This window comes from Urocitellus parryii, chromosome 11, assembly GCF_045843805.1.
Source record: "Urocitellus parryii isolate mUroPar1 chromosome 11, mUroPar1.hap1, whole genome shotgun sequence".
In the NCBI taxonomy this organism is placed as follows: domain Eukaryota; kingdom Metazoa; phylum Chordata; class Mammalia; order Rodentia; family Sciuridae; genus Urocitellus; species Urocitellus parryii.
This window is the reverse complement of record NC_135541.1, coordinates 120683672-120696216: the sequence shown is the minus strand read 5'-3', so window position 1 is coordinate 120696216 and position 12545 is coordinate 120683672. Positions and strand designations below refer to the sequence as shown.

General features: G+C 50.9%; 2 protein-coding genes across 3 annotated transcripts; one reads left to right on the top strand and one right to left on the bottom strand.

Annotated features, from left to right (window-relative positions):
- Positions 1-5283, top strand: Tmem79 (transmembrane protein 79). Its single transcript, XM_026405088.2, has 3 exons — positions 1-754; positions 1065-1278; positions 5070-5283. Exons 1-3 carry the CDS (start codon positions 1-3, stop codon positions 5281-5283), a joined length of 1182 nt encoding a protein of 393 aa, XP_026260873.1.
- Positions 5284-6361: 1078 nt separating this feature from the next.
- Glmp (glycosylated lysosomal membrane protein) lies at positions 6362-9261 on the bottom strand. Of its 2 annotated transcripts, XM_026405014.2 has the most exons (6): positions 9107-9261; positions 8386-8643; positions 8004-8204; positions 7659-7877; positions 6936-7192; positions 6571-6820 (listed from the first exon to the last, which is right to left on the bottom strand). In XM_026405014.2, exons 1-6 carry the CDS (start codon positions 9221-9223, stop codon positions 6655-6657), a joined length of 1218 nt encoding a protein of 405 aa, XP_026260799.2. In that variant the 5' UTR covers positions 9224-9261; the 3' UTR covers positions 6571-6654. The 2 variants fall into 2 exon arrangements, with proteins under 2 accessions (XP_026260800.2, XP_026260799.2); XM_026405015.2 differs by lacking the exon at positions 6936-7192 and having other exon boundaries at positions 6362-6820.
- Positions 9262-12545: the final 3284 nt, after the last annotated feature.

Here is a 12545-nt window from a genome sequence, read left to right as displayed (position 1 = left end):
ATGGCAGAACCTGAGACCCTGTCCCTGCTGGAAATGAAGGGGCCTGAGACGCCCAAGAGCCCACCTCAGGCTTTGGTCCCCAATGGCCGGCAGCCAGAGGGGGAATGCGGAACCGAGTCCCCTGGAGCTGAGTCCCTCAGAGCCGAGTCTGCAGTTGGCTCTCCCATGGCCCGAGATGGAACTGAAGATGGTCTAGACAGTACAGTAAGTGAGGCTGCCACCTTGCCCTGGGGGACTGATCCCCAGCCCAGTGCCCCGTTCCCGGATCCCCCTGGCTGGAAGGTCATCGAACCAGAGCCTCTGGAGTCCGAGCCACTTACCAAGCCAGAGGAGCCACCTGACGATGATGCCAACCTGCTCCCTGAAAAGGCGGCCCGGGCCTTTGTGCCCATCGACTTACAGTGCATTGAGAAGCGGCCCCAGGAGGACCTCATTGTGCGCTGTGAAGCGAGCGAGGGCAAGCGCCAGGCCTTCCTGCCCACCCGGGCCACCCATCCAGAGCCCCTTGAGCGAAAGTGGGTGGAGGCCGTTGTGAGGCCGCCTGGCCGATCCTGTGGGGGCTGCCGGAGCTGTGGAGGCCGCGAGGGGATAAGGGCGGTGGCCTCCGTGGGAGCGGCCCTCATCCTCTTCCCCTGCCTTCTGTATGGGGCCTATGCCTTCCTGCCCTTTGATGCCCCACGGCTGCCCACCCTGAGTTCTCGCCTGGTCTACACACTGCGCTGCGGGGTCTTTGCCACCTTCCCCATTGTGCTGGGTGAGTCTGGGCCCTGGGACAAGGGACATCCAAGAAGTGGACTTGAGGGGAAAGAGCCTGCCTGGCTTGGGAGGAGGGTTTCCCTTCATTCAGCCTGAAATCACGATCCTCCTGGCTCAGCCTCCTGAGTAGTGGGGACCATAGGTGGGCTCCACCCCCAGCCTTCCATACCTGCTGTTCTGTACGTCCTCCTCCTTCCACCTCTCCCACTGTGCAGAGCCCAGGCCCCTGAGCCCTCTCCTGTGAGCCTTCCCGCCTTTAGCTCCTTCCTCCTGCCCACTCTGCCCCGTGTGCTTCCCCACCCACCCAGGGCTCCTGGTGTACGGGCTGAGCCTGTTGTGCTTTTCCGCCCTCCGGCCCTTTGGAGAGCCCAGGCGGGAGGTGGAGATCCACCGGCGGTACGTGGCCCAGTCCGTCCAGCTCTTCATCCTGTACTTCTTCAACCTGGCCGTGCTGTCCACCTACCTGCCCCAGGACACCCTCAAGCTGCTCCCTCTGCTCACTGGTCTCTTTGCCATCTCCCGGTGAGTAGGGGCTGGGGGGTGAGCTTGGGGTGGGGGATGGTGCTACAGGAGCCGGGCACCCGAATGTCTGTCCGGAAAGCTAGGGTCAGGGGCTTCCTGGATTCTACAGCAGCCCAGATGTACACCCTGGAGAGATGAATCACTTTTCCTCTCTTTTTAAGTGGACTTAAACACATTAAATTAAATTATTTAATTAATTTCTTATTTATGGGTACCGGGGATTGAACCCAGGGGTGCTTAACCTTGGGCCACATCCTCTGTCCTTTTTATATTTTGTGAGCTGGGGTCTCCCTAAGTTGCTTAGAGCCTCGATAAATTGCTGGAGCTGGCTTTGAACTCGCTATCCTCCTGCCTTAGCCTCCCACAGGAAGATCCTCTGGGAGTAGAGGCGTGTGTCACCATGCTCTGCCTAATTTTCTTTATTTGTGGTAGTATGGATTGAACCCAGGGCATCCCACATGCTAAGCAAGTGCTTTACCATTGAGCTCTACCCCCAGCCCTTTTTATTTTTTATTTTTTTAATTTTGAGACAGGGTCTTACTAAATTGCCCAGGCTGGCCTTGAAATCATGATCCTCCTAGTTCAGCCTCCTGAGCAGTGGGGACTATAGGCGCGCACCACCGTGCCCAGCCTCGGGTGTTGGTGAGACCAGTGCAGCCACTCCAGGACTCTGCTGTGGCACTCCAGTCAGGCAGCTTGAGACTTGAGCCTCGAGTGGAACACCAAATGCTTGATTCTTTTTAAGGCAATCTGTTTCCATTTTTAAAGTTCCTAATTGTTAGAAAGTTCTTTGTACAGTGCTGTGCCAAAAACTTCTGCCCTGACTGTGACCTCCAAAATTGTCCAGGACAAATTCCGATATTTAACAACAGCTCTCAATGCCTCCCACTGTCTCCGAATGACCCTGTTCCCTTCACTGACCTGGATCCTTCTCTCTGGGCAGGAAATTCTCCTGTTTATCAATGAGGAGGGACCTTGGTCAAAGGTACAATTTGTCCTTTTCATAAAAAATGAGGCCACGTGAACTTTCACGCAGCCTCCTTACCCTCCTTTCATTCAGAGTTGCAGTCACTTGAAATCCTTGAGGGTGTTTTTGTTGTTACTGTCCTAGCGATTAAACACTCTACTACTGAGCTGCTCCCCCAGTCCTGAGGATGTTTGTGAACTCCTGTTAACCCAGAAGGCACCTTTGAATTTCTGAACCCAAATGAAAGTCGTGACATCCTCTCCTGATACATCTCTTCTGCTACTTTCAAGACAGGACGCCAAAAACTAATAAATAAATAAATAAATATTAAAAGAAAAAGACAGGATGCCCGGTAGCTGAAACTGTCTTCCTGTTGAGCTAAAATTAGTCCTCTCACCACATCTTCTTCTTTTCAGTTGTAGATGGACACATTACCTTTATTTTATTTATTTTTTGTGTGTGGTGGTGAGGATTGAACCCAGTGCTTCACCTGTGCGAGGCAAGTAGTGCTCCGCCACTGAGCCCCAGCCCCAGCCCCAGTCTTCTCGCCACTTCTGATCCTCATCTGGCGTTCAGCTGTCCCATCAGCCTCCCGACCCTCATGCAGCCTTGCATTTTCTCCCAGTAGATTTCCCTAAGATAAATATATTCCCGCTCATGTAACTCAACTTCCCATCTCTGACCCTGGGGAATACTGGTCTCAGAAACTGGTTTAGGCTGGGCACGGTGGTGCACACCTGTTATCCCAGCAGCTCAGGAGGCTGAGGCAGGAGGATTACAAGTTCAAAGCCAGCCTCAGCAATTTAGAAAGACCCTGTCTCAAAATAATAATAATAATAATAATAATAATAAAAAATAAAAATAAGAAGGGCCTGTAATCCCAGCAGCTCAGGAGGCTGAGGCAAAAGGACTGCAAGTTCAAAGCCAGTCCCAGCAAAAGCCAGGTGCTAAGCACTCAGTGAGACCCTGTCTCTAAATAAAATACAAGATGGGGCTGGGGATGTGGCTCGGGGTTAAGCCTTGCTGGGTTCAATCCCTGGTACCAAAGGGGAAAAAAAAGGAAGTTGGCTTAAGCAGTAAGAATCATCAGGAAACTAAATGAAAAGTAAGTGATTGTGTGGTCCAGGCTTCCCATTCTACAGAGAGGAAATCACAAACAGATCGCAGGAAAAGAGTTGCTCAAGTTGGTTAGAACAGCGCAGGACTAGGATCCTGGCCCTTTTCCTCTTCCATCCAGAGTGCATCCTTTTCTATTATGAGAAAGTTCTTTAAGCATCTTGTATCTCAGTTTCATCATCTAGAAAATGGAATTGTGAGGATTAAATGAATTCATGTAGAGAGCTTGAAACAATCTGGAGCTTGGTTAGGACTCCCTAAATGTGAAGTCTAATGCCAGCTGCCTCCTAGTGTAATAGATGGGAATCATCTTCTTTCCTTTTTACTTAAAAGGAACAAGAACCTGTAAATTTTGAAATACATCATTCCTCACACATTAAGAGGAAGTTGTTCTTTCCTACCCAATTGAGGAAGTGCTTTTTTTGCTTGTTTGTTTGTTCTTTGTTTTATTTTTTTGTACTGGGGATCAAATCCTTTATTTTGAGACAGGGTCTCACTAAGTTGCTCAGAGTCTGGCTAAGTTGCTGAGGCTGGCTTTGAACTCCCAATCCTCCTTGCCTCAGCCTCCCAAGCCACTGGGATTACAGGCATGTGCCACCATGCCCAACAGAGAAAGTGTGTATTTTGAGTGGATCTTCCAAGAGGGCAAATTTTGTGGTGAATGATCTATCCCTCTTGACTTCAAGCCCTTCCTTATTGTCCTCTTTTGCTTCTCTAACACATTGGACGAGGAAGTAATAAACAGCCTTGGGTTCAGATCATAGCTTTGCTATTTCCCAGCTGTTAACTTGGAGCCCTGGGGAATCTTAGTTGCTTCATCTGCAAAAGGATAAATACAATCAAACACACTGCAGCTGTAAAAGAATGAGGAAACTATTTATGTACTGATATAAAATGATCCCCAAGATATATAAAAGGAGAAAAGTCAATTTACTAGCATCTATACAGCTGGGCGCACACCTGTAATCCCAAAGGCTCAGGAGGCTGAGGTCAGAAGATCACAAGCTCAAGGCCAGCCTCAGCAATTTAGTGAGGGCCTATGCAACTAAGACCCAATCTCAAAATGAAAATAAAAAGTGCTAGGATGTAGCTCAGTGGTGAAGCACCCCTGGGTTCAATTTCCAGTACAAAAAAAAAAAAAAAAGAAAAGAGAACTTTTTGTTCAGACTTGGGCTGTAAAGTGCTTGTGTAGTACACACAGGGTTCTGAGTTTGAATCTCAGCCCTACATACAAACTTTCTGTTGTATGTGTATAAAAATCACTCAGTGCACAAGAAGCCATAATTAATTGGATACTTAGGGTGGGAGTCAGGGAGGAAAATAGGATGGGAACCATTGAATCTTTTTTTTTTTTTTTTTTTTTGGTACTGGGGATTGAACCCAGGGGCACTCAACCAGGGAGCCACATCCCCAGCCCTTTTTTGTGTTTTATTCAAAGACAGGGTCTCCCTAAGTTACTCATTGAATCTTGAACCATGTGAATGTATATTGCCCACTCAAAATTTTTCATTGAAATTTGGAAAGTAAATGAAAGGGGGAAGGAGATAATAGAGGCAACTCAGAGGGATGCAGGAAGTCAAAATTAAACAGTGCACTTGAATTAGCCCTGTTCCTGGCAGAAAACCCCCACCTGCCTTCTCCCTCTAGTCTTCCGACGTCAGCTCTTGCCACCTGGCTGACTTGCCAGACCCTTGCCGTCCCCCTGCAGGCTGATATACTGGCTGACCTTCGCCGTGGGCCGCTCCTTCCGAGGCTTCGGCTACGGCCTGACGTTCCTGCCGCTGCTGGCCATGCTGGTGTGGAACCTCTACTACATGTTCGTGGTGGAGCCAGAGCGCATGCTCACTGCCTCCGAGAGCCGCCTGGACTACCCCGACCACGCCCGCTCCGTCTCCGACTACCGGCCGCGGCCCTGGGGCTGAGCGAGCGGCCCTGCATGCTTTTCTGAACCCAGCTACGGGCCTGGGCTTTGTCCCCAGCCCTGGGACCTTTGTGGGAGGAACCCTGCTGCTGCCCCGTAGGGATATCATTCCATCAGAGCCTGGATTGACCCTTGCTCCCTCTTAGCCGCTGTTGTCCTTCACCTCTGAGGCTTGGCACCGCCATCAAGGAGGGACTTTTCTTGCAGGGAAAGAGGTGGACAGCCTTGTCCCTTGAGGATGCTGAGGACACATGGTCCAGAGGCATGGTTCCTTCCTGAGCAATCTCCTACTGCCATTAGGGCTCCCTAAGGCTGGACTCTGTCCCGGTCCCCAGCTCTGTGAGGCAGGAGGCAGAGCCAGAGCCAAACCCTGACTCTCTCTGTGCCAGCTGGACCATCGGAGGAACTCAAGGAGAACGGAGAAACTGCTGAGCCCAAGGAAGAGGCTGCATCAGACCAAATGAGGACTTTCACATTTGGTGAAATTCTTGGGGTCCTGGGTTTGGGACTGGTCTTAAAGGCTTGTGAGTCTCAAGACTATTCTAGCCTCCCCCATCCAGAGCTACTGCCTCCTCCCTTACAACCTAGGTACACCCCTGTAACTTTCCACCTCCAAACATTCCAGATGTCACACTACCCATGGGAAGAGGGGTCAGGGAAATCTGGCTCCCAAGAGGGGTGTGTGTACCCACATGTGTGGTGGCTGGGGAGTGGTTGGAAGGCACAATGGTTAATGTTAACTCAGTGCAAGTGTTTGTGTATGTGTGTGTGTGAGACAGAGAGAGAGAGAGAGAGAATAAATTACCACCCCTGCATTGGCTCTTTCTTCCTGTTTGTCCCTCCCCTGCCCAATCCCAGGTATCCTTTCCTTATTTGATTCAGACAGCACCAGAAACCTTCTGGGTCCACCTGGGTACGCAGCTGGCAGGAGCTGTGGTTCCACATGGAGGGAGAGAACCAGGTCTGGTGGAAATGGGGTCTCAAATAAAGTTGTCTTCCAAACCCATCTCTTAGCCCTCCCACTCCCTGAAACCAGCCCCAAGTGAACCCCACAATATCAACGTGCTGAGAGACTGGAACCTTGTAGAAAAAGATAAGTCTTATTTCGTACCCTCCAGGGTCACGCTTAGTTTAACAAAACTTTGAGTGTCAACCAAGAAGTAGGGATGACACAAGTAAACACCACCAAGGGGACCTTTTAGAAATAACCCTGACCCCAACCCCAGGAAGTGGAGGTTCGTTTCTGAAGTTCTGCAGAAAAGTGCCACGGGAGGGGACGGGCCAGCTGGAACATTGGCCCTCCAACCGCCAGCAGTCCGAGGAGGCACGGCAAGGCAGGTCCAGGAGGGTCCTTCCCTCCGGACAGTGGGTCTCAGTTTATGGACTGGTACTCTGAGTGCTGTTTGTGGCGCAACAGCAGGATGAGACCTCCCCCCAGCAACAAGAGCCCTGGAGCACCCAGGGCCACTGCCACGATTCCTAGGATTAGTGGGGACAGAGCATCCACAGGAGGGGAGCCCATACCCAAAAGCATTGACCTAGAGCAAGAAAGTGAGAGAGAAGTTCGTGGGTGAGGAGAGGAGGCCAGGCTGGGAGGCAGCCCTCCTCCACTTCAACACCCCCGCCCCCCGCAGTCCCAGTTCGGGCTCTCACCAGCTCAGGTAGTGTTGGTCCCAGTAGCCAGGGCCCGTGGGAGCCCCAAATGTCAGGTTGAAGGAACAGAAGTTGCTCTGCAACCCGAAGAAGGCTTGGACAATGGGTGACTGGGGAAGGGAGTACACCAAGCTGGCGCGAAGAGGAGAAGCCTGGCAGGGCAGGGCTGACTCTCGGCTCCTCTGCTTCTGGGAGAAAGCCACTGGTCGCCACTGCATGAAGCCAGACGGGAGGGAGCCCCACAGCAGCTGGTCCACCTGAGGAGAAGGGCAAGCAAGGCAGGGTGAAGAGGGGGCCTGTGCCAGACGGACCCTTGTCCTCCCTGCCTCTCTCAGTCTCCATCTGTCACTAGCAAAGAGCGTGCTAGGAGCAGCAGAATCCCAAGTCCTGGGCTCGGTTCTAGAACTGACAGGCTGTCTGCACCAGAGCCCTGGTCTCTCTTCTGAAGGGCACTTGGCTGGATGAGCACCGGGTCCTGTTCCGGCCCTGCAGATGGGCACCAAGCTCCCTCCCCTACAACCCCAGGCCATCTGGGGAGCTTGGGTCACACTGCACTGCCTTTGGCTGTCCCCCTTGAGGGTAGAGACTGAGGGGGATTCAAAGTGCCCAGTACTTAAAGCCTCCAGAGAATGTTGCCAACTGATAAACAGTTGAACAACTCTGAGGTCCTCACAGGGTCCTGCCTGCTTTCCCACCCATCTGCCTCTTCCTTGGAAGTCTGACCTGGAAGACAGCAGGTGCGTACTCATCGTCGATGGAGTGCTGCTCCCGCATTGAGGGACAGTCGGGCCTGTGCCCCACAGTGACTACTTCCAGCCCAAACACGGAGTGGTTTCCTCGGGGAGAAGCCCCAACCAGGGCCACTTCTAGCTGGCAGGTGTCCGCGGTGTGCAGGAGGCGAGGGGGTTGGGCAGGTCGGCCAGAGCTGGAAAAGGCCTGGACCTAGGAAAGGGGAGGGATGGAGGAGGGAGACGATGGCCCCATGCTTGTGCTTAAGGGTTTCCCCATCATGAACCCTCACCTCATAAGCCAGTCCTCCGAGTTCCTTCTCTTTCCTCACACCCTTACCTTGAAGGCCAGGCTGCCATTGGCAAAAGCCCCGCTAGGGTCGTTCACAGGGTGGCCTTGGAATGTGGCACTCAGGCTGGCAGGATCCAGGGAGTCCGTGATGTTGTTCCAGGAGAACTCGGCCAAGGAGTACGGAGGGTACGGTTTTCCCAGGGGCTCTGCCGCCACATCCAACATGTTGGTGCCGTCGAACTCCAGCAGCTGGGGGTGGGTGGTGGAGCTGGGTTCGCCACAGTCTAGCTTTCTCCCAAGTCACCTGTCCCACTCCATACCCACCCCCAAGCTCCCATGGCAGAGCCTGTCCCCAGTCCTCAACCCCTCCCTCTAGTTGGGAGGAGCCCCTCCTCTGTGCCCTTCGCCTCGGTCCCCCCCACCTCCTCACCCTGGTGAAGATAAGGGCAGAAGAAAACTGGACGCTGTCCTCCGGGAGAACCTTCAGGCCCTCATCAGGATCAGGGGACAGCAGGCGACTCCAGTTGACTTTAAGGACACTGTGGGGGGTGTCGGTGGCCACCAGCACCACGGCTGGAGGCCCGAGGCTGCTCCACACATAGTGCAGGGTGGAGTTGGGGCCCACTGCCCGGATGTGAAGCAGGCTCTGGGGGAGGCCTGGCCAGCCAGGGATGACCTCCAGGGACACCTGGAAATTGGAGGAGGGGAGGGTGGAGGGGACAGATCCGGGAGAGACACAGGCAAAGACCAACCTGAGGGAGGGGAGAGGGGCTTGGAGGACAATTGGGGAAATCCCAGCCAGTGAGAGCCTAGGAGAGGAATGGACGTGAGCCCAGGGAACCGTGGGGTGAGGGCAGAGCAGGATGAGCCAGACCCGACGGGAGCAGGGCAGGGCCCAGCCCAGAGGAATACAGAAATCCCACACTTCCTGGACCTGGGCTGAGTCGGGGTCCACTCAGAGCAGGGAGTCGTCCTCCTCTCCACCCACTCCACAGTCCTTCCCCTTGAGCCAGGGATGCCCCCACCTCCTCCAGGCTCAAAAACACTCCTCTCTGCAGTCACCCTCCACCCCTTGGGTGCCCCACACTCCAGCCACCCTGGAAAGGCAGCATTTCCTGACACCTCCAAGGCTCTAGTCCCCAAGTCCTCACCTGGCGGGTCTCCCCTCCCAGAAGGCCAAGCGGAGCTGTGCACAGGAGACTCAAGAGAAGCAGGGAGCTGGGGGCATGGGGACCCCAACCCCAGTGGGGCTCCCCACAGCCGCACATGCAGGTGGCAGCAAATTCAGTTGGTGGAAGACACTGGAGAGTCATGTGACTCGGATTCAGCTGATCCCTTTAGAGGGTGGGGCCGGCTGCTGCACCAGTTCTTAAAGGGACCGCCTCCCTTAACCCAGATTCCAGCTGCGTTGGAACAGAATCAGAGAAAACATCATCCCTAAATGGAGTCGGCAAGCACTACATTCCAGGTCATGTGTGCAGACGCATTCCTAGCCTCTCCCACCCGGTCAGTCCCACTCAACAGTTATTTGTAATAAGCATGATGTCTGGATTCAAGACACAAAAGGGATCTGAATAATGACTATGGTAGAAAGGTCCAGAGAAGAACCCAGAGGGTTTTTTTCAACCTAATATTTATTGAACACTGAGGTATGCATCCTGGAAGAATTCACAATTGTATTGAGAAGACACCTGAAGAAAGAAGATAGGAAAGCAATACATTTATTGGTCAAGAGGGAAACCACACCTGGCCAAATGCATGCTTTTTTATGTTTTTGCTTAATTTTAAATCATTATTTATTTATTCATTTATGGGTATGGGTGCACTTGACCACTGAGCCACATCCCAAGCCCTTTTTATATTTTATTTTGAGGCATGATCCTGCTAAATTCCTTAGGGCCTCACTAAGTTGCTGAGGCTGGCTTTAAACTTGCCATCCTCCTGCCTCAGCCTCCCCAGCTGCTGGATTATGGGTGTGCGCCACCGTGCCCAGCAATCTTGAGTTATTTTGATTAATAAATGCACATAGTACAAAATTTGAAAGATACAGTAAACTGGAGCCTACTGAGACAATCACCACTCACCATTCCCAGTTTGTCTTTCCCTCCCACCATCCCCCCTTCCCTTCCTATCTTATTCTTCCTCTCTCTCTCCTTGTTTCTGTGTTTCTGGAGATTTCTTTCTGTGCTTTGGGAGATGGATCTCAAGGGCTTGTACATGCTAGATACCTGCTTTACCACTAAAGTACATACCCAGTGCCCCCCCCCTTTTGGGGGTGTACTGGGAATTGAACTCAGGAGCACTCAACCACTGAGCCACATCCTCAGCCCAATTTTGTTTTCTTTTCTTTCTTTTTTTTTTTTTTTTTTTGCGGGGGTGGGGGTGCTGGGGATGAACTCAGGGGCTCTCAACCACTGAGCCACATCCCCAGCCCTATTTTATATTTTACTTAGAGACAGGGTCTCACTGAGTTGCTTAGCACCTCGCCATTGCTGAGGCTGGCTGTGAACTCGAGATATTCCTCTCTCAGCCTTCTGAGCTGCTGGAATTACAGGCGTGTGCCACTGCATCTGGCCTATACCTGATAGACCCAACCTGATCTTTTATTAAAATTGGGAGCCATCTTGCCACAAAGCCATGAAAAGCTAATTTCGGCTTTACTATCAATTACTGCAAATTCTGAACCTGCTTGGAATGCCTGCCCGTGCCTTGAACTCACCCAGGCCTGGCTCTCTGACCAGATAGCAGCCCTCTCTGAAACTTTAGTGACACCTCATAAATATTGGCCTTCCCTGGCCAGACAACGACCCTCTCTGAGGCTCTAATGGTCCTCATAAATTCTGATGTTGGGGCCAGCAAAAAAAATTGTAAACTACCATTAGTGTGATGCTTGTCAGAGTTCTGTTATCTGTTACCCCCTTTTGTGTAACTTTCTGGGCTATAAAGCTGGGCTGTAGGAAAGGTGGGGCTGCTGTCTTGTTCCCACCATTTTGGGAGGAAAAGGCAGCCCGGCCGGTCGAAATAATAAGCTTGCTTTAATTTGATTTTAATTGGAGTCAGTGGTCTTTTCTTGCGTCCTGGTCTAACATACCCATCCCTTTTAATATTCTATTTTGACCTGGGCGCAGTGAAACACTAATGTAATCTAGAAATGTGGGAGATTAAGGTGGGAGAACCACAAGTTTGAGATCAGATTGGATAATTTAACAAGACCTTGTCTCAAAATAAAAAGGGCTGGAAATGTAGCTCAGTGGTAGAATGCCCATGGCCTTAATCCCTGGTACCACTAAACATAAATATCTTTTTTTGTATGTGTGGTATTGGGGATTGAACTCGGGGGCTCAGCCACTGAACCACATCCCCAGCCTTATTTTGTGTTTTATTTAGAGACACGATCTCACTGAGCTGCTTAGCAGCACACCATTCCTGAGGCTGGCTTTGAACTTGCAGTCCTTCTGTCTCAGCCTCCCTAGTGAGTTGCAATGAATTACAGGCATGAGCCACGGTGCCCGCCCAAAAATCTTATTTTGATATAGGGGCATCTTGCTGAACTGCACAGGCTGACATTGAATTTGTGACCCCATCTCAGAGATTGCAGGAGATGTCACTCCATCTGGCACCAGTATTTCCCCCTAACCCCTGCAGTATTTGGAATTGAATCCAGAACTGTGCACATCCTAGGTAAATGATCTACCACCGAGCTACACCCTCAGCTCTTTTACATTTTGAGACGGAATCTCCCTAAATTTCCCAGGCTGGCCTTGAATTTGCAATCCTCCTGCCTTTGCCTCTCAGATAGTTGACATTGCAGGCATCTGTCACACCCAGTCATTACCAGTTTCTTATGCATTATTCTATGTATACTAAAGAATATGTGTTGAGCATGCTGGGTTCGGTGGTGCATGCCTGTAATCCCAGCAATTTGGGAGGCTGAGGCAGGAGGATCATAAATTCAAGGTCAGTCTCAGCAATTTAGGGAGGCCCTAAGCAATTTAGCAAGACTCTATCTCAAAATAAAATGTAAAAAGGACTGGGGATGTGCTCAGTGGTTAAACACCTCTGGGTTTAATCCCTAGTATTGTAAAATAATAATAATAATAATACTATCATACAATAACATCCAAACACTGTTTAATTTTCCACTTGAGAACTAGTCATATCAATGATTTGGAATTGTCTCATTTTCTTTGGCGATTACACATATGCACAACTTTTAATTTTTAAAAAGTTTTGGTAGTACTGGGGGAATTAAACCCAGGGGTATTTTACCACTAAGTTACAGCCTCAACTCTATTCTTTTTTTTTTTTTTTTTTTTGAAAGACAGGGCCTAAGTTGCTGAGGCTGGTTTCAAGCTTGTGATTCTCTGCCTGAATCTCCCGAGTTTCTGGGATTAGACATGCACCACCATGCCTGGCATATTCCCTGGATATAATATTTAATCAGAACCTTGTTGAGGTAATATTTGCTCTGGCAAACAATGCTGGAAGAGATATTCCCATACATACATTTCATACATTCATAACCAGTGGCACAGGTAAGTACCTAGGCTAGGCCAAATTGCCTTGTAAGTAGTTTATTCACATTCACAC

Coding starts and splice junctions, on each gene's coding strand:
- Tmem79 (XM_026405088.2), top strand. CDS start 1: ATGGCAGAACCTGAGACCCTGTCCCTGCTGGAAATGAAGGGGCCTGAG. Junction 755..1,064: donor CACCTTCCCCATTGTGCTGG/GTGAGTCTGGGC, acceptor CCACCCACCCAG/GGCTCCTGGTGTACGGGCTG. Junction 1,279..5,069: donor GGTCTCTTTGCCATCTCCCG/GTGAGTAGGGGC, acceptor GTCCCCCTGCAG/GCTGATATACTGGCTGACCT.
- Glmp (XM_026405015.2), bottom strand. CDS start 9,223: ATGTGCGGCTGTGGGGAGCCCCACTGGGGTTGGGGTCCCCATGCCCCC. Junction 8,205..8,385: donor CTGCCCTTATCTTCACCAGG/GTGAGGAGGTGG, acceptor ACCCACCCCCAG/CTGCTGGAGTTCGACGGCAC. Junction 6,821..7,658: donor ACGCACCTGCTGTCTTCCAG/GTCAGACTTCCA, acceptor TTCTTGCTCTAG/GTCAATGCTTTTGGGTATGG.